General features: G+C 38.4%; 1 protein-coding gene across 19 annotated transcripts in view; it reads right to left on the reverse strand.

The window, feature by feature from the left end:
• DOCK10 (dedicator of cytokinesis 10) overlaps positions 1–25,811 on the reverse strand; it is a 239,284-nt gene that overhangs the window by 7,099 nt on the left and 206,374 nt on the right. For 10 of the 19 annotated variants that reach the window (XM_034780722.1, XM_034780717.1, XM_034780720.1 and 7 more), the window contains 13 exons: positions 23,863–24,045; positions 23,134–23,244; positions 20,878–21,093; positions 20,057–20,114; positions 19,624–19,722; positions 16,897–17,003; positions 14,333–14,455; positions 12,548–12,661; positions 11,826–11,831; positions 5,500–5,646; positions 3,851–4,061; positions 1,332–1,522; positions 21–121 (listed from right to left, as the gene is read on the reverse strand). In XM_034780722.1, coding sequence (XP_034636613.1) covers positions 21–121; positions 1,332–1,522; positions 3,851–4,061; positions 5,500–5,646; positions 11,826–11,831; positions 12,548–12,661; positions 14,333–14,455; positions 16,897–17,003; positions 19,624–19,722; positions 20,057–20,114; positions 20,878–21,093; positions 23,134–23,244; positions 23,863–24,045 — 1,667 coding nt within the window. The remainder of the gene's footprint in view (positions 1–20; positions 122–1,331; positions 1,523–3,850; positions 4,062–5,499; positions 5,647–11,825; positions 11,832–12,547; positions 12,662–14,332; positions 14,456–16,896; positions 17,004–19,623; positions 19,723–20,056; positions 20,115–20,877; positions 21,094–23,133; positions 23,245–23,862; positions 24,046–25,811) is intronic. The other 9 variants (XM_034780718.1, XM_034780732.1, XM_034780731.1 and 6 more) reach the window with 3 other exon arrangements.

The following is a 25,811-nucleotide window of genomic DNA, read 5'->3' on the forward strand; positions in this document are numbered from 1 at the left end:
TTGAAAACAAGAATGTTTACCTGAAGATTTCCTTCAGAAGTTTGACTTGGTTATCAGGATACTTCTTAGCATTTGTTTCTTCAAGAAAAGCTCGGGCGTATGCCATTGGTCCTGCATTTACCTGTTGGGGGAAAAGCACCTGGTTAGGGGGCAGAACAGTACAGTTTGACTGTAATTTATAATTCTCATTGTTTAAGGCTCAGGGTCAATTCCTGTGCTTACAGTGCGTGAAATGACAATGACTTCAAATGGATTGTACAGGGTAAATATGAACAGAGCTTTTGTTCCATATTCTGCATCTTAAAGACATTCTGCCTAGCCTAAAGCTGCATTCAGGCAAGTGCCAAAAACATTTCCCAACCAAAGCTAAACATATCGGTATTTATCTTCCATGTGTTCTGAATCAATGACTTACGAGAAACCGTTAATCTTCCGAGATGCCATTTTCCAAATACAAATATGGTGGGTATTTCAATTTAACAAAAATACCAAAATTAGATTGTAGTCAGATCCCCAGCAGGTGTAAACTGGAATAGCTCTATTGAAATGAAAGGAGCCAGGCTGATTTACATCAACTGAAGATCTGGGCCCATGTGCCAGATAAATGAATGTCTTAGAAGGTTTCATATGCAAACAGTGCACTGGATTTTAGCTAATGTAGTCAAAAAACGAATCACACTGAATCACAAGGGCCAAACATGCTCTTCTCTCTAATCCCAGTTTTTCTACATAAGAAATCATTAAACTGACCTGTAAAAGGTTCTCTTTAAAAAAGTATCTGAAGGCTCATTTGAGTGCCAGGCTTTAGTTTAATATGGCCAGGCTGTTCAGGTTAGAAAGAGCTTAACACTTATTAGAGGAACACTAAGGATATGTACACTGCAAAAAAAAAAAATACCACGGCACCAAGTCTCAGGGCCCAGGTGAACTGACTCGGGGTTGTGGGGATCAGGCTGTCGGACTAAAAAAACCCTCCACCCTCTCAGGGTTTCAGAGCCAGGGCTCCAGCCTGAGTCTGAACGTCTACACTGCAATTTTTTGCTCTGCAGCCTGAGCCCTCCAAGCCTACATCAGCTGACCCGGGTCCAGCTGCAGCCAGGAATCTTTTATTGCAAAGTCAACATACCCTAACAGACTTAATTATAACAACACTGCCAGGCATCGATCCAACACCCATTAAAGTCGATGGGAGTCTTTCCACTGATTTCAATGGGCACCGGAACAAGACTCGAATACTCTGGAGTAAAATAGATTAAATATGCTCCACAAGTTGCAAAGACCCAAATAAAAAAGGTGGTTGGTACGTAAACATAAAACTGAGCCATTGATACCTTGACGCTGACACTTCCTTGAAGTTTGAGTTGCAGTCTAATCATGTCCAATTCTTCCATTGTGCAAAGCTGTTTAAGTTCTGAAACCTTTTTGGACATCTCATCAATAGCTACTTCAATAGGGTTCAGTTCTGTACTTGTTTGGCTTATGACTTGAATACGCTTCTTCACGTACGGAAATAAATGACTGGCTGCTCAAAAACAAATGTAAAACAGTCAAAGAAATTCCACTCCAACAAGCTGGTAATTATGGAAGCAATGCTAGTGGATTCATAGTTTAGACTGCACTAATTTTTTCCATTTTATAAACACCTTTGTGGGCCAGGAAAATTAATACATGTACAGGATTGGCTCAGCAGGTCTAAACTGATATTTTGATGCAGTCATTACTGGTTCCATTTTGATCTAGCATTATGTGTCTCGTATATTTGTCAGAATCTGACAACACATGACTCTCAAAACTCATAGATTTTAAAATTCACATATTTCTTATTCTGTGTTAGGGCCCTGATTCATAAGCCTGTGTTTAACTTTAGGCACTTCAGCAGTTCCCTAAAATCAAAAAGACTACTCTCATAATGAAAGTCAGGCATGAGCTTAAAGACTTTGCTTAGCTGAGGCCTAGATCTCCTACATTCACTAATTGTAACAAATCAATCATGAAACAGTAATTATCCAACACGACTGTTGTCATAGTCACAAAGGGAAGCAGACAGAGAGGACATGCCTCATCAAAAGCAAGAAGTGGGAAGGAAATCATCCTGAGAGAATTTTTGAATTTAAAATTTTTTTCCTGTTCCAAACTGGGATGAGAAGTCAAAAATCTCAAACGTTTTCATGAATCGAAAGTCTGAAAAAAATATTTGGTTAACTGAAATTTAAAAATAAATAATGTTCAAAATTCATTTTAATCTTTTTTATAAACTATAAATTAACTTACATTTTGAAACAAAAAATTTCAACATGAAAAAGAACTTTTTCATTTTCAAAATGTCACTTTCTGTCCACATATCTATTCAAGTGACATCATCATAGGACCTAATCACATCAGCCATACCATCAGGGGCTTGTTCACCTGCACATCTACCAATGTGATATATGCCATCATGTGCCAGCAATGCCCCTCTGCCATGTAGATTGGCCAAATCTGACATCAGGAATCATAATACTCAAAAACCAGTGGGAGAACACTTTAACCTGTCTGGCCATTCAATGACAGACCTGCGTGTGGCTATCTTACAACAGAAAAACTTCAAAAACAGACTCCAACGAGAGACTGCTGAGCTGGAATTGATATGCAAACTAGATACAATCAACTCAGGATTGAATAAGGACTGGGAATGGCTGAGCCATTACAAACATTGACTCTATCTCCCCTTGTAAGTATTCTCACACTTCTTATCAAACTGTCTGTACTGGGCTATCTCGATTATCACTTCAAAAGTTTTTTTCTCTTACTTAATTGGCCTCTCAAAGTTGGTAAGACAACTCCCACCTGTTCATGCTCTCTGTATGTGTGTACATATATCTCCTCAATATATATTCCACTCTATATGCATCCGAAGAAGTGGACTGTCCACGAAAGCTTATGCTCTAATAAATTTGTTAGTCTCTAAGGTGCCACAAGTACTCCTGTTCTTTCTGTCATTTTGAAGTCTTTCCTTAAATGTCAGCCGCTGTATTCATTTCTACTCGTGAGAACAAAGCTCATCAAGTGCATATTCAGACAGTTGTACACTCATCCAAAATTTCAGATATGTCAAGTTTTAGCAGTAATTTCATGGATGCTTATCACTTTTCTTTAAGATGAGATTTCAATCATGAATAAAAGCTAAACATTTTCTGTTCATTACCACAGTTTAATTTGATTCAATGGAAATTGGTGCCTGCAATACTTCTTGCCTTCCTGTCTTAGAACACAGGGATTTCTGGGCATATCTCCCACTGACAAGACATAAGAAATGTAGGGTTTTGTTTTTTATATATTTATTCTATATTATATAATAATATATTATTACTTCTGTAAACCTGGTATCATGTTCTAATTTTTACCAAATACTCATATCTGAAGTGGTTTATTTTTCCAAACAGGTAAATCTTACAAGCTCCACTCTGCTTTATCTTTAGACTATGCAAGCTAAGAAGAATAAAGAATGAGGATTCTGATTTCACTAAACCGGTGTAAATTAGGAGTAACTCTGCTGAGAAAGTGGGGTGAGTGAGAGGAGAGTAACAAGGAAGAATAATGTCAGCTGATTATTCTACAAACAGATCATTTTTCTTCTGTTATGTAACTGTCTGCAAAATCGTATCATGTGTGCAATTTGGGCACAATAAAGACTATGCACAGAAATATGGACACAGTGAAATGGTTATTGCTCACTTAAAACAAAACCGTTGGCAAACAACAGATTGTGGACCATATTATGCCCATTGATTTTTGAGCAGCATTGCCCTTTGAAATCATATTCAATTTCTTTTAGTCAGAACTCTTAACAGAAAAAAAGGCAGCAACATACTTGTCAGGATTGTGCGTCTCTTGCATTGCTCTTCTACCCCTCCACGTTTTTTTCCTGACAGCGTGAAAGGCGTTTCAAATACAAAACGGTTGATGTTGTGATGCATTTCAAAGTCAGTCTTCCTGTCTTCAGCCTCCTTCTCGTCAAAGAAAGGCGTGACATATGTGACCTGGATATAGGCGTATTTTGGATCCAAGTCTTTGGGGTTGACCTGCGTTAACATTTTTACACAGGATGAAACAATTTATCTGATACTGAGTGTTGTTTACAGGCTTGCTGTTTTTACCCACTGTGGTTTTACTGATATTTGTGTAGATGCAGCTCATGATTTTCAAAAGTAATGTTAGGCACATACATTAATATTTAGATAACTGACTATGGGGCATGTTTTTCAGTTGAAGTCAATGGGAGTTTTGAGTACAACTCAACGGCAACATTGGATGTGGGTTGAATGAATTTGAAAGGAAATAGCCAATTTCTGCCTTGCAATGGTAATACACATTTGTGATGTATGTACTCTTACAACATGTCTTGTGGCTACATCACCAGGCCAGTACAGCCCTAGGCCCTACTAGAAGGCATGGCTCATTTTTGTTATAAAACTAGTGCACACTAGTTCCGTACTCTGCTCATATCCATTAGAAACTCCTTCTTGGAAACGTTCATGGTATCACAACAGTGTTAAATCTTTGGCTCCCAGGAACAGCCTTACAGAGAGAATGCCAGTGTGGTGTAGAGTAAAGTGTGGTGATGTGATCTTACACTTCAGTGGGAAAACCAGCTTTTTATTTAGTATATGGGTGTTGAATATAAATAGGGCTAAATCCTGACCCATGGCACTCACCCATTCAGGGAGGCAGGGGGCATAATGTGACCCATTACTCCCCTCGATGGACTGCCTACATCATGAGTCATAGTTGGGATATGTCTACATTGCAGCTGGGAGTGAGCCACCCAGTCCGGGTAGACAGACTCATGTTAGCGGGGCTCAAGCTGGAGTGCTAACAATAGCAGTGTGGATGTGGTGGTTTGGGCTGGAGCTCAGGCTTTCAAGCCACCAGTTTCAGGTGGGATTATTCTCAGCTGCAGCCAGCCATGCTATTGCAGCTACACCGCTATTTATACTTGCGTTAACTTGATGAGAGCTAGCACGAGTATGTGTACACAAGCGAGTGTGTGTGTGTGTGTGTGACACCCCTAGCTCACAGTGTAAGTATAGTCTTAGAGGGGGAGAGCCACCCACATTGGGTTTTATTCCTACCCGCCCCCCAGGATCTGAGAAGGCTGGGACAGGAAGGGGGTGGAGCTCTGACTCTCCCCCTAACGTACCACCAAGTACAGCAGAACCATTGCAGAAGGAAGGCTAAAGAGCGCCAGGTAAAAGGCTTGCACTGCTTAATATACCCCTGGATCAAGGGGGAACCAGGACCAGACTGTGACTCTGCTCCTGCATCACTGCCACTAAGTGCTGCCTCTTACTCAGGGCTTGTGGGAACTCCACAATCCAGCCCATAGTATTCTGAATGAAAGGAACAGGTTTTCACCAATTAACAAAAGTGCAGCATGTATTTTTGAAAGAACTCTATGGGTCAAATTTGAATGCACTGCTCCCACTTTACATGCAACTAAACGCAGCATTTCTCCCATACCTTGTTGGAATCTTGGATCATCTTCACATTGTCTGCTCCAAACTTATCTGCATAAAGTTTTAGCAGTCTCTGCGAGATCTCAGACAGCGCTGTTAACTTGGGTTCTTTATAGATGTACTCTTTACCTTCCTCTTCTTCAAAAAAGCCCTGTTCAAAAACAAACAGAAAAGATCAATCAGTGTAACAGATCTGGCAAACTAAGTGTAAACAGAAAGTAACACATAGTTTAACACAAGTTTACTGTGACATAAGGTTTAATGTATCCAATTGTTTAGATATTGGAGTCATTGATTGGTTTTTCTGAGTGCTACAGCATGTGAATGATGAAGGAAACTAACACATTACACAAATTTCGACATTAGACACAACATGCATCTAAATGTTAACCAGCTGGACAAGACAACTATTGTGAAATACAATGTAAACAACTTTGGATATCGGAGGATTTGTTTGATACTCATTTGCATATAATGCATGCTTTCATTTGGCTATGTGGAGAGACTGCCATCTAGTGGTACATTCTAGTTACAAATTACAGATGACTAAATTAGTCATGGATTTACATGAAATACAGTTCTCTCTTCACACAACAAATCTTTCAAGCAATAAGGGCATAAAATGCATTGGGTGTAAAACTATCTTATTAGGATTCCATGCACAACAGCTGTGTGGGAGCAACAAATGAACTGATCTGTATCTGAGTTCATTTAAATAGAGTATTCTGCTGTAATCTTGAAAAAACCAATAATACATTGTGATATCTTCAAAGACAATGTAACATCTTATTTACACCGGAAAAGATAAAATTGCACAGACTGTTGACTTTTACAAAAAGACTGCTGCACAGTCTTTGCAAAGCCATATACTTACAACATTGGACGTAGCTGACAGTGTATTAATAAAAGGTCTGTTGAAGAATAAAACAAAAACCTGCCAGTTTCCGTAAGAAATGTTGACCTCAGAAAATTAATATATAAAATACACCATATGCAAATAAAACATACATAACTGGCGTATACGGACAGTTTAGGATAAAATCTTTCCTGGCTGAATGTAACAGGTCACATGCACACTCCCATTAACAATTGGACTTTACCACTGACAATGATCTTATACTTCAGTGGGAAAACCAGCTTTTTATTTAGTATCTGAGTGTAAAATGTAAAATACAAATAGGGCTAAATACTGACCTGTGGTGCTCACCCTTGCAGGGGAGCAGGGGGCATAAGATGGATGGGTTTCATACTCTTTTGCTGGACTTTTGGTGATGCAAATATTGCAAACAATGCAAATATTGCAAACAATGCCCCCTTGCTTGTCAATGGAAAATAATTCATTTAGCTTGGATGTCAGAGGAGATTGTAAGTAAAGGTCAGCAGCTACAATGCGGGCAGCAAGTCAGAATGATAAGGGTAAAAAGGACAGCAAAAAGACAAACAAATAAAACCCTGTAGCCCTAACATATTGTGGGACAGATGCCTGAAGTTGTAATATTCCTTAGTAAGCATCAGAGGAAAAGTCCCTTCAGTAAGACCTATTGGCAGGCAGAAGAGTACAAATACAGTCTGGGACTTTCAGAGATGCCTGTGGGCGTAAGGCACTGAACTCCCACTGAAAGTCATTGGGAGTTGGGGAGTCTAATTCCCACTGGTGGCACCTTGGAAAGCTCCAGCCAAAAAGCAGTATTTTTAAACTTGATCATATTTCAACCTTGGCCTCAGGAGAAAAATTAGAGAAAAAAAGATTAATTATTAATTTCTGCAGGGTCAATAATTACATTCAGCTCCCAACAGTTATACCTTGAACACCATCAAATTCAGTTTCCCAACTGATCAGTCTCTGAAAGTGAGTCGCAGGCGAAGAGTAAGCCCCATCCAGTGGGGCTTCAAAGAGTAGCACCAAGACCCTGAAGCAGTTTTTATTATTCTTTATTTTATTCTGGGAAATCAGTTAAGGGCATGAAGCAACAGAATGATGTCTGTAGAGCAGGTTGGCTGCTGCCTGTGTGAATGGCATGACCTTCTGTGTGGCCTTTATGGTCAGTCCCAGGCAGAATGCACTGCAGTAGTATAGCCTGAAGGTGACGAAGGCATGGGTTTGTCATTGCTGGGTTCAGATCAGATAGAAAAGGGCACAGTATCCTAACCAGCCAAAGACGGAGACAAGATTTCAGGTTTTTGCTGCTTTTTTTGGGTGTGAAGGACTAGCAACAAATACAACATGACACTGAGGCTGCATATGACCTTGACAATTGGTAAGAGAATTCAGAGCTCTTCTTATGGTCTTGAATTTCTTCTTTCCTGCTACCAGCAACACATCAGATCTGTCCAGACTGAGCCTGAGCTAGCAACAATTCATCCAGGCACTTATCTTGCACAGGTGCTAGGATATCTGAATCATGGCACTGTCTGGAAATGAGACGTTGAGCTGTGTCTCATTAGCATATTGCTGGTGCAGAAGGCCATAGTGTCTCACCACCTCCCCAGAGTGTTGAATGCCGTTGGCGGAACTCATAGACAAAGTGCCTTTGGGATGAAAGAGCAGCCCCATTTGTGACCTGTTGGGATCTATTCAACCAAAGTCAAGCTGAGTCAGCTTAATGAAACTTTGCTCACCACTCCTATATCTTACTGGGGAGACAACAGCCCCTCTTGGAATGAACTGCTTCTATGCTCTAGTCGATCCAGAAGCCTGATAATGTATAAATGCGTGCAATGAGCATTGTGGAAAGTAGAGAAATTCCTAGCTGCATTGCGAAAGATGAATTAATCTGAATTCATTTTGTAATCTAACTACCAGCTCAGTGAGAATAACATGGGTCATTGAAATATAGATGGGAAGTCAAGTTTTGTATTCCTGAAATCTCAGGTTTTAATAAATAGGCACAAATCTTGGGGTATCTCATTGCTCAGTCACAGTTGTGCTGTGCTGAAGTAGTAGCAAGTACTATGCAGCTGTGACTAAATGAAAAGACTTAAAGGGTCCTTGAGTGGGCTTCCTTAACTTTATCAGTTAAATCAGAATGTGCAGTTCTGCACTGTTAAAAGCTGCATTATTCCAAGGCAAGTAGGGACCTAACCTTTCCAATGCTGATTTGCACATGCAGTTACAGGTATTGGGCGCAAAATTTAGTTGGCCCCGGCACAAGTGCACAAAAAGTATGCGGCCTACAAGAACTTCCAAGAGGCTGTTCATTGTGGAGCTCCTGTAGATGTTAGCTTTCTAAAAGGGAGCACTGATCATGATCACCACCCCAGCCAAATGGGCTGCAGAGCTCCACCCTTTCTAAGTGTTAGGTCCAAGGAAAATGGAGTATAGAACAGGTTGTTTGGCCAGCTTAGCCAAAGTTAGGCTAACTGTAGTTGCTGGGCCATTCCTGTCTCTCTGTGAAACATGAGGACATGCTTGCTTGGGCTTCAAAGAATGAGATAAAGGGTGGGGACCATATTCTTGTACCAAATGTACTAGGAACGGTTTGTTTGGACATATGGAGACTTGCAGTCTCCACTCCCTGTTTCTGTTCTTAACTCCCTACTTTCTCCTAGTTTCTAGTGCATGACGAAAAAGCTGATAAGAAGCTGCTGAGGAATCATGAACTGTTTGTACTGTCAAAGAACATAGATATGCATGAATATTAGAAGCTTTTAACTAGTAAAGGGGGGGATTGGGTTGCTTTAACTATGACGCAACAGAACTGTCTATATAATCTCACTAGTTATTGTAATCGTGGCTGGTTCTCTCTGGAGACGGGCCGCTCTCTATTGTTGTGTGCACTCTTCAATAAAGAGCTTGTATTGGACCTTGCTGGTGTTGCCTGTCTCTCACTCTGCGGTCAGACAACGAACCTTGCCGTCTGGGTTAAAAAGTCCCTGACATAAGGATGGCAGAGCTGATGGGTCACATGCGCGGTACAATTCCTCCGGAGGGCTCTAGCAGCAATGCAATCCATCTGCAGCACACCCGGTAGAATCTGGGCCCTGGCAGGCAGAAATGTGGATTTTCAGGTGCCAGTGCAGATTTTACTCCTATAGAATGGCTGTGCTTGAGAAGTTGGGGGTGCATTTAAGAGGTGTGCACCACTGAGTAGCCAGAGCTCCCATGAAAAGTTACTGTAAACTTGGTTGTAATCTTGACACCAGAGGCAATCATAATTGAGCCCATTTTTTATGGCAGGTTAATCTGTCAGATACACTGGAAAATAATAGAGAGTGATTTTTGTCCATTGTTCAGACAGGGTTAAAATAGTGCAATTTTAAATTTTCACTATGAACCTTTGAAATCCTCACTTGGTGTCAACACAGAATACACACACCAAGGAGCTGCACTGTTCTAAGGGTGTTTTATCCAATCTGCCCTCTATGGGTAGTTTTTGTTGCAGGGGAGAAATACAAATGTGGCACACCATGCTCTTGCTACTCATAGGAGAAGTAAGTATTTTGCATAATAATGTTTCTGCCAGTTTTGAATGGGTATTTAATTTTTAAATGCTGATTTTCACTCTATTGTATCTCAGTTATATTATACTGAATAGAGCAATTTTCATAAATTTACATCAGTCTAAATGGCTGTAGTTTTATTGAAAAGTTACTTTTTCACTATATTTTCATTAGAACTTTTTGCTTATATGGCTAAATACCTATCATATTGTTGTCCAGCATTTTAAAACCTCAGGCTAAGCACCCAAATCCATTAAATAAAAGTCCTTGGTTTTCAGAAATGCTGAACATGCCATAACTTCTACTGACACAAAAAACTGAATACAACAGTGAAGTCAATAGTAGCTGACGATGCTCAGCACCTCTGAAAAATAACAGATGCCTAAATAAGGATTTGGGCGTCTAATTTTGTAAAGTTTGGACATGGTATCACTTAGATGTAAAGGGTACTTAGTCTGCCTGCCTGCCTGCCTAAAGTAGGAAAAAGAATGTGTCTATACAGTTTTAAATTAATTTAAGCAAGATCAAAATAACCTTTCATTACTGAGGTTTTCAAATACTCTGGGCAAGGAATGGATGAAAAAGTCTAAGGTGTATAATGAAAATGGAAGTTACTGGCATGTGGGGCAAAGAGAATTACAAAAAGGAGACTTTTCAGAGGGAAAAGTATGCAGGCACAAGCCATGCATGGAAATGGACTGATTTTTTTCCTTTCAGATCAGGTCTCATTTCTAAGGTTGTCATGTACAGTTGGTAATATGGTGCTGAGAATATTTGTAAACCGTTTGCATCCAAAGGATGTTCTTTGACTAAGTGCATCACTTCAGATTTCCCCTGCTAAATGCTATTACCCATCATTAATTTCACATTACACTCCTATCTTTTGTCACTGGGGCTTTGTTAGGAACAATCCAAGCCAACTTCCCCTCCCACCACATGAAAGCTCTCTACTTCTTAGTGAAACTAAAAATTCCATGAATGTATTTTAAAGCCGTGTGTGCTTGTTTACAGCTTAAATTAAGTGTGCGCCAGCGTATAAACCAACCGGCATTTGTTTGCAAAACAATCATACTCTTTATATCACTAAGGCTGTTAAAATGAAGTTCCCCTTGTTTCACTGGTTGCAGAAAAGCCTTTGCATTGTAATGGAGATTTTAATCCTGTTTGTTTGAGCACAGCTCAGCTACTCATGTAGGACTAGTTTTAACCTTAATGCTCATCCTTTACTGAAGAATGGCATGTAGTTGCACTGCTCCAGGAATTGCCTTGGGAAGGAACTGTGACTTGGAGAGTCACAATGCCTCCCCTGCTTCCTCTTTCTTAGAAAGGTTGAGGAAAGTCAGTCACTGCTGTCCTTTATAGGGTGCACTTTGCTTTCCCCCTTGCACATGAAGAGTCCAGTTTTGCTGACCAGCAAACAGGGACCAATTCTTGGTCATTTCCTTCTCCTCCCTACCCTCCCCGACTCACAGAGAGGATCTGTTGCAGCTGTAATTGGAGTAGGTCCTATGTAGCTGAGCAGCGAGTCAGGAGTCTTACTCCATTGAGGGCACAATTTTGCACTTAAACAGCATTAGTGCTACAATAAACATTTCACCAAAAGAAACACGGGGTGCAGTTCTGCTCCCAATGAAGTCAATAGCAGAGCCCTCGCTGAGGTCACTGGCAGTATGGCTCATGGTATGGATGCAACACTGTGACGGATACATTTTTGTAATTCAGGGAAACCGAACAAACAAAAATTAGTTTGCGAGATGTGACAATGTTATTTCATCTGCCACACTGAATAGCGAAAAGCACAACAAGTTAAGGTTAAGTAAACTGTACCGCGGGCAGGGGAGGATGAGTGAGAAGAATTAAAGAAAGCATGCAAAAGAGCAGAGAACTTACCACAGCCTTGAATAAGACCAAAAGAAGAAAAGAGCATTAAAAACTAATTAGCAAACAGAATGATTCATATCAATCTGTTGTTTACACACCTTATTATTACAGAGGAATGGAAATTGCGTGGTTGCCAAACGTGTCTTAAAGGAACATGCTGGCCTCCCACAATGGTTTGCAGTGGGGAAAAGCGTAAATTCATGCCACAGGGATTGCTCTGAACAGGCTAAAGCACAGTAGATAGCATACAACTACTGTACAGCATATTGCATAGACTCAGAAGGGGCTGAAAAGCGAAGGTCAGAAAGTCAGGAAGAAACACAACAAATTAGCTACTGTTCACAGCTCTAGTTTATGCTGCTTGGAAAGATAGGACTGAATACTGAGGGCATTACTAGATTTTATTACATTCTTACTCACATAAAACATCACTGACCTTGACTTCAAAATCAGCTTTGCCTGAGTAAGGAATGACTAGCAATTGAGGTGCAAATTCTGCTCTCAGTCGCACCAGTGTAAATCCACCCTAACAATTTACACTGATGTAAAGTAAAGACTTCTGGGCTCAGCCCAGGCTTTTTTAATTACTATTACTACATAGTTTCATTGTTGACCATGTTTGCCTAGTTTAATTTCCTTAAGAAAAGTGTCCCCAGAATGATTTTCCCAAAATGTGCACCTTTATATCTATAGATACATGGTCTTATACATGAAATCTGAGGCTGACGTACCTGCCCATAAAAAGCAACACGATAGTATCGCCCAAATAAACGTTTCTCAGAATTCACTACTTCTGCGACCTTCAGATATGATCGATGGATGTCATAGTACAGATCTGACAGTCTCTAAGGTAAAAGGGAACAGAAAAAGTGCAATGTAAAATTATATTTTTAAAGGCTTTATTCACGTTAAAATTGCCTCCATGGGATTTCCAATCATGTGGAGGTGGCTACCTTCTTTATTCACAGTAGCAACTGCAAGAGGTCAATTTCAAGACTTCTACCTTCTCCCGGCCACGCAGTTTTAGGGTGGTAGTAGCCTTCTTGCATAGCTCCATAAGGAAAAAGTTACAGTATAAGTCTGTCCCAATGAGTAGAAAAAGAAATCTGTCTGGTGATGGTCCCCACACATCTGGATGGCCAGTGACGAGGCTACTCATCCTGATTACTGAGTTGTGATTCAGTGGGCATGGAATGGAATTAAGAGCACATCCTGAGAGACACAGCACAGAAGGGGCAGCCTCAGGACCGGCATCAGGAGTCTCTTTATACCACCTTTGCACCTTACTCCTTCTCAGTTTCAGTTATTCTATAACTTTATTATCATAGTGTGTGAACGTCTAGTAAAAGCCATGTTTTGCATTGGGGCCCTGCTTCCTAAATTACATCCCATGCTAAATTACTTTTTTCCAGTTTAAATAAGGAAATCAATGACTTGGATTATTATTAAGTAATTCCTTTTCTACTTGAAATTAAAGAAAAACAAAAGCGAACACGGAATAATTTCAAAATTAAATCTTTTATCCTGTGGTTTAGGTTATTTTTATGCTTAGGTATATCTAAACATTTTCACTGCTAAAAATCAACTCTTTGATAAATGCATATAGCAATTCCTATTCATTTAGTCAAAGGAGTTGTAAAAATAAGAATAGACCCCTAGAAGGGGCATATAATGCTAGACATAGACTAAAATCTCTAAATAAAAAATGGCTACAATTCTGATGTAATTTCACCAGGCAACAATATTATGGTTTTAATGAGCTTTACGGGCTTATTTGTCCAAAGGAATTTGTGAGTGTGATTTTAGTGCCTATGAAAGGAGCAGGATTTGAAATCAAAGCCCTTCATCCATTCATGGCACAGGTAAAGCATAGGTGATAGCAATGTGAGTTTCCATCCTCTGTCCCACCAATGTACCCAAACACTGAGTTGGTGGGATCACCTTTGTGGTTAGAGAGTAGATAATTCCCATCCCCCCCACCCCATCCAGTTAGTCTTTCTGCTTTGACTGTCCAAAAGGGGATTGCAATCCTGCAATGAACTTCACATAGGCACAGGAGCCTGCCCGCTTTTTGAGCTCATTGCATGTCAGGGCATCAGTCATTATAGTGATGTGGACCCCAATCCTCTTGGAACTGAGCTAAAGGCCAATATACTCATTTCATGTAGGCTATGGAACAGCCATGAAGCTGGAACAATGTTTGGTCACTACCTTCATGATAATATATGGTCAGTATATGGTAATTTTACTAATATAGGTCTGAATGATGAAAACTATATCTAGGGGTCCTCAGAGCTACAGAAACCATAGAAAATGTATTTTCACGGGGTTTCCGTAACCTCGCACAGGCTTCAGACAAGATATTTTTAACTCAGTCATCAAAAGACGAATGAAACCCCCCCAGCAATATTAAAATGAAATTAAAATATGCCAATTCAAAGAACAACACTGGTCTGTGTTTTCCTCCTACTCTTTGTTTTTTTAAGACAGAAATTTTAATTGGAAACCCAGCTTACTTTAAAATCTCTTTGTTTCTCAAATACAGCAATGATAGGCTTGTTAACTCCAGCAATCAGTTCATATCTTTCAGACTTCCACAGGTATTCAACACACAACTCCAGCTGCTTCACAAGGATATTCTGTAATCCCACAAATAAAAATTCTATGGTGACTTGCTTGTTGATTGCATTTGGTAATTATGATGACATCAGCAGTACATATATATTGTTTTATTTCAATATGATTTCTTCTATACAGTAGGTTAATATAGTCATAAGAAGGTTAGTAAGAAATTGGTGAAAATCATTTGGCAACCTGCTATAGTCTTATGTGGGACTAAGTACCACTTTAAAGGTTCAAAATGCCAAAAATAAGAAATTCCCAACACTTCAGAAACCACCAGCTATCATATATCTGCAGCCATACCACCTGGTGCCATACTTCTGCAAGCTACCACAAGAGAAGTAACGCCAGGCTGGTTCAGTCAGTGCTTGGGCCTTTGAAGAACACACAGGTGCTACAGAAAGTGGTGCTACCTAGTGGATCATTAGCACTCTTCCATCAGAGCCATTAGCAAGTCAATGGAAGAGATATAAAACATTTGTAGACAGAAAAAGACCCCCTGGCACTTTTTTGGAGAAGCAGAGGGATGTTTTAGTCAGGGTTTCCTCCCCATATTCCAATTCTGGTATTTTACAATCAGTCAAGATACAATTCCACCCCAGTTATTAAATTGGATGTTTTTGTGGCTTTATTATGCACTGTTAAACAATTGCCATATTTTAGGTGAAAGGAGTCTGCACTGGGTAAAGTGATCCCTTAATATAGTTTATCACATTTATAATGTGCGCAGGAATCATATAGAAATGTTATTGCCCTCCAGAAACATATGCGTATCTTTCTGCAAAGGCTACACTATAGGTTTGAGACAGAACTAAAGACAAGTTCTTTTTCCCTCACCAATAACAGCCATTGCAAATAATTCAGATCTTAACCCAAATCACAAATCAGATACTTTTAAAGATTGGGAGAGCCATGGAATACATACAGTTGGCCCCTATTCAGTAAAGAAACTTTTCTAACTTATTTAGTAATCAAAACTATCTTTGACTGTCCCACTCTTCTGTGGTACCAGTGTTTTCAAGTTAGGCATTATAATTCTCAATTTTCTAGCAAAACTGTTTTATACAGAAAGCTACTTTTAAGAGACGTAATGGCATCAGGTGAATTAGGAAAGAAAAAAATATAGTTAATTTATATTAAACTTTACAGAAAACTATCCAAACAAAAAAATGTCCATATGTGACATGCTGGGAAAAGGACCTGGATAAACAAATTACCCCAGAGTAATGAGGTTAGATCTTGAAAAGACTACCAGCAACCTCATAGCACAATAAAAGAAAATTTCTTTATGACACTGTTTCAGTGGTACCTCACACCAGCTAGCTATATGTTGAAAAAAATGTGGTGAAAGAGGAGATTTTATGCATGTATGTTGGGCATGTCCAGTCATTAGAGTACTGGATGTAATTGTTGGCTATTCATTACCAAATAATCCTTTAATAATCCTCCTGGGAATTCTGGGTGGAAATGATCACACAAAAGGAAATGAAGAATTAAACTGTCATCTGCTAGTATAGTGGAACCTCAGAGTTACAAACACCAGAGTTAAGAACTGACCAGGCAACCACACACTTCATTTGGCCTGGAAGCATGCAATCAGGCAAGAGCAGAGATACAAAAAAAAAAAAAAAAAAGTTAAAAAAAAAAGAAAAAAGCAAATACAGTACAGTACTGTGTTAAACGTAAACTACTAAAAAAATAAAGGAAAAGCAGCATTTTTCTTTGGCATGGTAAAGTTTCAAAGCTGTATTAAGTCAATTTTCAGTTGTAAAAAGAACAACTGAAAGAACTTTTTGAAAGAACTATAACGTTTTGTTCAGAGTTATGAAAATTTCAGAGTCACGAACAACTTCCATTCCTGAGGTGTTCATAACTCTGAGATTCTACTGTAGCTGCTTGGCTATTGGTAGCCTCTCACTGGAAAAAGAAAAAATAGTCCAACCATAGAGCAATGGTTCCAAAATATGGGAAGTGGTTGTTCAAGAAAAATTAACACACCAATTATGTACCCAGCAAAACAGACGAGGACAAATATATACTTAGATATTTGGTTACCTTTTATTCAATACTCAAAGTACATTTGCCTACAGAAACCCCCATCACACCTTTTCAATGTTTTGGTATATTAACATTTGACAGACATGCCTGGTTTGTTAAATTTGTGTATAGAGATTTCACCCCATTTAATAAAATCACTAGAAACGACATGTCACAGCTGTGGTAACGATGCTCTGTAACATGGTAACATTCTTCTAAATAGAGACATACTATATTCCTTTATAATGTCTCTTTAAACAAAAGCTCACTTTGATTTTGTTTTGCTTCTGATATTTACATGACAAGGATTTATAACCTGGTTAACACTTCCTAAATAAATAAATAGCTTAAAAAAACAACCTTAAAGTAATAAAGTTAAAAGAATACAGACCAATATTATTTAAATGCTACCACTGCTAACCTCATTATATGGAGTATCTTGCATTCCCGAATCTTCTTTCATAGCTCCTTCTTCTTTAATGTTTGGGGTAATATTTAGAAAAGCTGGCCATCCCATGGAAAATAAGCCTTGAAGTACAAGCCATAAAAATGCTAATTAATACTTGTATAATCATGGATTTTAAAAAGCTATAGGATGTTGTAAAATGACAACCAGTTTTATTTGGCTAAGATTATTACTTTTTTTATTTTTTTACAATCCAAGTGATGAGTGGCACAAATGGAACTGATTGAATTTATGACACATTATTCTAAATTCCCTCTGTGGAATAAATCCACTTGTCTAGAAAGATACACCAATATGTACTCATAAGGCAATGATCTCAGAGAAATCTTCTCCTTTCTGCTGCGTGTCACTACTCCACTTGTGTTGTATCACTCTGCCAACCCATATAAAACTACACATAGAAGATAGTATTCTACAGTAATGGTACAATAGCATTACTACAGGGCTAGAGTTTGCCACCCTTACTCATGTTGACTAGTACAATCGGCCCTTATCCTGCAAAGACTTACATATTTAACTTGACACACTATGTGTAATCCTTCTGAAGTCAATGAGAGCACTCATAGTGCATAAAATTAAGCAAGTAAGTAGTTCAGTACTTTTCAGCTAGACTATGTACAAAATACAGTATTACTCACTGAGGGTAAGATTGGCAGAATCTGGCCCATAGTGTTTTGGACCACTAATACCTTAGTGCTTTTTAAAAGGAAAATCTGCCAGAGAAGGTGATGTTAAGACAAACTTAAATATGTGATGTTTAGTTTTAACAGTAGAAAAATTTGAAGGACGGTAATCTATTAAATTTAGAGTCAAATATACTATACCACTGTGCACAGAAACACAGAGGCACACACCACAAAGGGGTTGCTATTACTATTTGTTTTGACTTATTTCGCGTTTTACTGCCTCTGAGTTTTGACATTACCCTTAAGCTGTTCATTCTTTACATGCATGACTTTCCCATCACACTCCCCCGCTTGACGAAAAGCATATTTCCCTTAATACATTTCATCTCACTCCTGCAGATGATGTGACTTCACCATTTATGAGTTTTCAGACTATTCTCTCCTTTCCAAAACACACATCTTATTTCTCCCCACCCCCCATATTTATTCTCTTTTTCACAGAAGCAATTCTTTGTGGAAGCTGTGCCAATAGAGCTAGTTCATGCTGAGAACAACCCTGAAATGTAAGTTTAATAAACTAACAGAGATTGGCAGGGGAACAATATAATTAAAGAAAAAAATCATATTTTTTATTTTTCTGCTATGCTCTAAGTAAAATAATCTAGACTAGCACTTATGTGTAGACAATCAGATACCAGGCCTGATCCCCCTCGCACTGTGGTCAAATGGGAGTTTTGTCACAGACCTCAATAAGAGCAGGATCAGTCTCATTGCTAGCTTGATTCCCCAGTCACACAACTGATGTTTATATGAGCCTCAGAAAAATGACATTCTGTAGGAGTTTTACGTGGCTCCACTCATCTCAGGCTTGGTACAAATGAAGGCTTTACGTTAAAATAAATAAACACTTCCTCCTTTTAATAGATTCTAACCCTAATCAATGCATTTAATGGGTTTTCTTTGTTAATGTGAGAAGGAAGGATATTATTGTCAACTCTGAAAATGGTTTTGCAAATGATTGGGAAGTTGAATATATTAATTTGAACAGCAATTCTGAGAGGAGCAGCATTACAGTAACTGCAACAACACTTTTTTTTTTTTCTTTTTTTTCGCCCCTGAAACGAGGTGATTTTATATAGCCATAAAAATCTTGTGGCCGGAAAAAGTCACCTAACTAGGGATTAGGGTCCAAAAGTCCTACCAAAGTCAAGGAATTTAATCCAAAATGTAATCACATATTTTTTTCTGCATGGGTATTTCTCTATTACACTAAATAAATGGTTGAACCATAAAACTTGATTTAAATCAAGTTTTATCATAAACTGTTAAAGAAAAAAAAATAAAAAAAAAAAGGGAGGGCGTGGAGGGAGGGGCCTAAGACCCAATCATACAAACTGCAGTGTCTCTCCTGCAAGACTTGGCTCCATTTGACTTGATGTGGTACATTCAGGCATGTACCATCTTGCAAGAGATACTCTTGCACCTTGCAGAATTGGGCCTTTAATGTTTTATCACATGATAAGGAAGAAAATGAACTCCAGTTAAAAAGCTGTCCATCGTGTACTACGTACAATATCATTATCTGGATGTTAATTGTTTCTGACTGTACAATCAAGGTCTTATTTCTACTTCTGTTATTGAACACTGATGATGTAGAATTGTTTAATAATATTGTCCTTTTTAAGCAGTTTATCTCACTTTGAAATGAAAATTACAGGATCCTATTATGACGTATTTTTGTGCAAAACTCCCACTGACTAAAGTAGGAGTTCCCTCAATGGATCAGTAGCAGAATGGCTTATTGTTGGTAAACACTAACTAGTGACATACTGTACAATTCATCAAGATAATTAATTAGTCCAACCAAAATGAGCATCAGAAAAGTATCACACAATATTTCCTAGTATTAACTGCTGTCTATTAAAAACATAATCATGCAACATAATTCTTTCCCCTTCTGAGAACATCTTCTTTCACTAGATCAGTTTAAGAGCAGTAACTTGATTTCCTAAATGATGTTACTTGAACCATAAACAGGCATGGTTAGAACACTCACTTCCTCCATTGTGAGTAGTTAGTAACAGATTACTATCAGAGACTTGAACATCTTCCAGGAGCATACGTGAGGTACAAATCTTTTCCATTTTCCAGTAACCTATGGTAGTGTAAGATGTTATTAGTATAGTGCTACTGGTATGTGTTAATAACATGCATATTTAATAATGACACACTAACAAATTAAGCATTCTCTTTTAGCACTAAAAAGCTAAACATTCAATTAACTTCTTATGTATAAAATATGTATTTTATTTTGCTGTTACAATAAGAATTTACTAGTTTCATATCTTAAAACATGTGTGAAGGGTACAAGCAGCAGGATAGCTTGAAAAGAAAACAAATGTGATCTGAATGAAGTAAAACAGTTGCAAAATGTGTTCAGTTGTATAATTCTCTACATTAATTATTGCATTTGAATACATTTAACTTACCCTTTCTTTTCAGGTATTCTGCAATGAGGGCAGCTATATGGATATAGCACATAGCAGCCTGAAACCAGAGACCATATAAATATATTAAAGTTACACCACAGATCTTACATTATTAGTTTGCTGAGGGGCAGAAACCCTCTTCATTATCGGAATAAGTTTTGGAAAAGGGGAAACAAACTTAGTTTGACAATTTGAAGAAATCACAGGTCAAATACCAAGTCCTTACTCAGGCAAAACTATCATTGATTTTAATAGGAGTTTCGCCTACGTACGTATAGAACATGGGATAAACAAGAGCGTCAAGATCTAACCCAGAGAAAATACAGTTACTTTGGAAACCAGGTATTATTGGGCTAAGATCTTGGGTTTCAATTAATCAATTTAATACAAATAACATTTTTGCCAAAAAGAAAAATTTGTGCTATGACCCAGATCATATCCTGTGCTGAAAAACAAACAACCCAGAAGGGAATGGAAACTACATAGTCTTGTCTTCATTAGGAAATTACATTGTGTTTAAACATGATTTTAACAGCTGAATTGGCTGACAATGGCCTTGTGGTCACTGTAGACAAGGATGCATCATGCTCAGCAATGTGTCAGCTGCTCATGGTTAATCCCTGGTATACAGCCTGTAATATACAGCATATTCAGGCATTCTTCAACCCAGTCCACATCTTATTTTAGTCACACGAGGGAAACTGCACGTTTAGCTTAGCTAATAATCATCATAATTAATAATACCGAGCTTTTATAGAGTGCTTTTCATCTGTAGATCTCAATCTAAATACAGACTGATTTCTTTGTCTTACGTAAATTACCTCTGATAAATCTCCATTTCTAGCATGAATCTTGGCCATGCTTTCAAGCCAAGTCCTTCGTAATTCAGGTGTACTAGCATATGAGTTTGCTAGGCTGTACTGCAGGTCTACAAGCATCTCTGGGTCTTTCTCATGTTCCTTCATCTGAGCTGTGGCCATTAAAACTGTCCTGATGCGTTTGGTCAGGTCTTTCACCTCTGCTGGAAAGGGACTGTTCTTTGGAAAAGATAAGCAATGAATCATTGAAAAGGCCTACAAAGCCATACTTTTATCGTGTTAAACTATAGTATCATCCCTGACTGGGCCTGAAGTCAATGGATAGACTCCTATTTAGATCACACTCATAGTCCCATTATATTTACATATTTGAACATTTCTCTGCCATTTATTTACTGATGTGTCACAGCATCCATTAGAAACCCTAGTCCATATTCTGATTTCAGTTACACCACTGTCTACATGGAGCAAAGAGTCCTGTGGCACTTTATAGACTATCAGACGTATAGGAGCATGAGCTTTCGTGGGTGAATACCCACTTCTTCGGATGCATGTAGTGGAAATTTCCAGGGTTAGGTATAAATTTGCAAGCAAGAGTGAGTAAGGCTAGAGATAACGAAGTTAGTTCAATCAGGGAGGATGAGGCCCTCTTCTAGCAGTTGAGGTGTGAACACCAAGGGAAGCGAAACTGCTTTTGTAGTTGGCTATCCATTCACAGTCTTTGTTTAATCCTGAGCTGATGGTGTCAAATCTGCAGCTCCTATACGTCTGTTAGTCTATAAAGTGCCACAGGACTCTTTGCTACTTTTACAGATCCAGACTAACACGGCTACCCCTTTGATACTGTCTACATGGAGTAACTCCACTGAAGTTAATGGACTGACGCTGGGTAACAAGTGAAAATATGACCATATGTTTGTAAAGGATTGCTAAATTTATTGCCAGATTTGGATACACTTACTGATAAAGGAATACCTTACTCCACAGGTAGCCTCACTAACTTCAATGGCAGAAGGTAGTATTCAGTGTGAGAAATGGTATCTCAGTCTCGCCCATAGCCATTTCAAACCACACAAGATTAACATTTGGTCTTCCTATCAGCCACATCATAGATTTTTCCCCCAAAAATTTATATCAGTTCTGCTGTTTTTCTTTTTGAGATGGACGATAATAAATTCTGATTTTCAGGGCTTTGTTTGTGTTTGTTTTATTGCATAGGTGTAGAGAGCATAACGATACAGAAAAAAAAATTGTGCCTTTCTTTTGATTGGCAGGTCTGAGAATGCTACAAAAGCAGAACACACAGATACAAGATTAGCAGATCAAAGATCAAAGCTGCCCTTTGACAAAATAAAATACAGGCGAGACTCCCATGTTACTTACACTAATTTTACATCAGTGTAACTACTGACTTCAATGGACTTACTCTTGATTTACTCCACTGTTAGTGAAAGGAGAGTAAGCCCCATAAGAATACAGTTGAAAATGTTTCTTGAAAAGTATTTGACAAGAGCTTATAAAAATACACAAGTTGTGATTTAAAACGGTTTTCTAATATATTTAGCAGAGTGGGGTCTAAACAGTTATTAAAATAATACTTATTATGAGTTATGCCACTTATTTTGGGTTAGCAAATTATTCACCAACCAATCTGGATTTTCTATTAACGTATTTATTATTCATAATTATTTTCTAAATAGTTGGAAGAAGATATTTAGGTTAAAAATTAATTTGGGAACTGTTAACTTGAACTACATGCTATTCATGGTGTTTCACTGGTCATATGGCATAATTTCTGCTCCATGATTGCATGGGTGAAATATTTTCAAAAGGAGAATAACAAATAGTGAATAACAAATAATAAGTTCAGATGAATAAACTTTGATGTTATAAAAACAACAACGAGTCTGGTGGCATCTTAAAGACTAACAGATTTATTTGGGCATAAGATGCATCCGAAGAAGTGAGGTTTTTACCCACGAAAGATTATGCCCAAACAAATCTGTTAGTCTTTAAGGTGCCACCAGACTCCTTGTTGTTTTTGTAGATACAGACTAACACGGCTACCCCCTGATATTTGATGTTATACTTATTAAGATTTTGGGATTCACAAACATTTACTTGAGAAAATAATAACATGAACCATGAATCACTATAAAACTAAGTCAGTCCTTTTATTCATGAAAGTATTTGTGAATCAGTTCTTCCTATCATTCAATCATCTATAACAGGCAGTGACAGACACAAAACCTTTCTTACTTTCATCTGCTTGTCTCCATTAGCAAAATTATTTATAATTGCAAGGGAATGTTGAAACCGAGATCCACCAATCCCTGCATCTGCGATCAATTGGCTTACAGCTTTGATGAGCTATAGGTGAAGAGGAAAAAAGAACAACGTATGATTACTAAAGGAAAGCAAAATTTGGACATAGTTTTAATTCCCTGTTTTAAAAAATCAGCAAGAGTTGGAACTGATAGGGGGAGAGAAAAGGGAGAGAAAATTTTATCAAACAAAATATAAACAAATACATAAATATAAATAACAAATTGTCTTCTACGTGTTTATAATTGTTTACATTTTAAAATATTAGATCCTGTCTCATCACTGTATTACTTCAGTTTTATGTCCATGTATCTGTACTGATTGAATCACACTACTGTAAAATTGGAGATGTAAGTTAAGCCCACACTGGTGACACACTGAGTCAGATATGCTCCAACTGCTATATGCTGTGCCTGTGATGCAATGAAGCCATAAACCTGATTTAACTGGCCAGTTAGCTAAGTTTGCAGCTGCTTTGCATCACCAGCACAAAGCAAAACAGCTGGAATGAACTGGTGAATATGGTCCAATGTTTTCAGACATGCCAGAAAAATTAGAATGACACAGAGAAATTGTTATTTGCAGAATTCAAAGAGTCATTTCAGTGGAATATTTTATATAGCCTGTATACATTGTTTAAAGTGCATCTTACACTTCACTCACCTGTAGATGGGACCTGACTATTGATTTCTGCTTGTTAAATTCAAAGTTCTTTCTCATGAAAAAATAAAGAAGAGCAGATGCCTCTGTTTGAGTTGACCGTGACCTATGGTTACAGCATTTCAGGATTTCATAGCAGAATGATCCACACATGTCTGCTTGCCCTTGAAAAAACGCTGAAGGAAACTATAGAGAAAAAAAATGTCAAAATGTTTAGCACTTCTCCCACTCCTTGCTACATTCATTCTGAATCAACATATTTTGTGTCAAACTTTCATTAAAAACAAGCCTCTATCTCTCAGACACCAGTGTCTAGCAAAAACATCTGCCACTAGCTAAGCATTCTTTTCTGTGTAAAAATGAAAGTGAAAACAGTGTGTGCAAGTTGTGTACAAAGCATTAATCAAATCCTGTTGTGTACAAAGCATCAGTCAAATTGACCTTCCAAATTTGTAATTGATACACAAATAACATCATGTGCACTGAAAGCATAGTGAGGTGCAGCAGTTGCAATGAAAATAGCATAGTCAAAGAGGCTGGGCGCAGGTCTTCACTACAGTGGGGGGTCGATTTAAGATACACAAATTCAGCTACGCGAATAGCGTAGCTGAATTCGACGTATCGGAGCCAACTTACCCTGCTGTGAGGACGGCGGCAAAATCGACCTCCGCGGCTCCCTGTCGACGGCGCTTACTCCCACCTCCGCTGGTGGAGTAAGAGCGTCGATTCGGGGATCGATTGTCACGTCCCGATGAGACGCGATAATTCGATCCCCGAGAGATCGATTTCTACCCGCCGATTCAGGCGGTTAGTGTAGACCTAGCCTGGGGAAAGTTCAGACAGCATTATAAATGCTGACCAGCGAGGAGAAAAAAGTTTGGAATAGCACTACAACTGGGGAAATAATGGGGGTTTTGCAGCAGTCTCGAAAGGTTGAAAAAGTTCACTTCAGTTGGACTGAAAACAAAAAATTTCAAAATATTTGGTCAATCCAAAAGTTAAAAAAAATGTTTTGGACTGAATTAAATGTTTCAGTTGACCTGAAATAAAATAATTCCATTTGAGCTTTTTTAAATGTTTTTGAATTTATTTAAAGAAATTTAAAATAAATTTCAAAACAAAAAGCTATTTCAAACCAAAAATGGAAACATTCTTATTTTGTTCGGGGGTTGGGGGGGATGGGGATGGACGGGGAGGAGGTAAGGGGAAATGGCTAGTTTATTTTCAAAACAAACAATTTGGTGAAATTGGCATGAATTCATAAAACATCTCAGTGTTGCCAAATCTGATATTTTTGCCAGAAAACATTTTGCTGAAAAATTTCGCTCCTCTCTATTGATTACTATGCCTTCATGTCACATTAAGCCAGTGTTCCCCTTGTGGCTAACAGTCTGAACAGCATTAGAAGGCAGAGAGTATAGGATGTAAAGGTCCAAGTGGCTCTGTTCGTTAAGAGCTACTGATCACAGGATGGAGACAGTAGAAAACAGAAGGAATGAGACGAGGGAGAAGATAAGCATGTTTGGCGCAGATCTAGATTGCTATAGAGATTATTATCCCCACAGGAGCCACTACTGAGATCAATATGCCTACAGACGTTTGGAGAAAGAACACAGCCCCTGAAGGCAATGGGGTGGATGGATCAGATGATGTTAGATATTTGCTCTCCTGCCACTGCACATGCTCCTCTGGCTCCTGGAAGTCTGGTGTGTAATTTAAAGCAGGCTGTGACTGGTTTATCTTATGCTTCTGCTGGCCTTTGAGCTAAGTTGCTGGAAGAGGCATGACCATATTTCTGTTTTTTTTTTTTTTTTTTGCAATTTACAACAATTGTGGAAGAATGGCACGTAGCTTAAGCTTTTCTCCACTACTGTGTTACATGCAAGGGACTGGACAATCAGATCCATTTTGTTTAATGTTACAAAATTACAGTAGCATTTCTCCCACTTCTC

Source organism: Trachemys scripta, chromosome 9 (genome assembly GCF_013100865.1).
Source record: "Trachemys scripta elegans isolate TJP31775 chromosome 9, CAS_Tse_1.0, whole genome shotgun sequence".
In the NCBI taxonomy this organism is placed as follows: Eukaryota; Metazoa; Chordata; order Testudines; family Emydidae; genus Trachemys; species Trachemys scripta.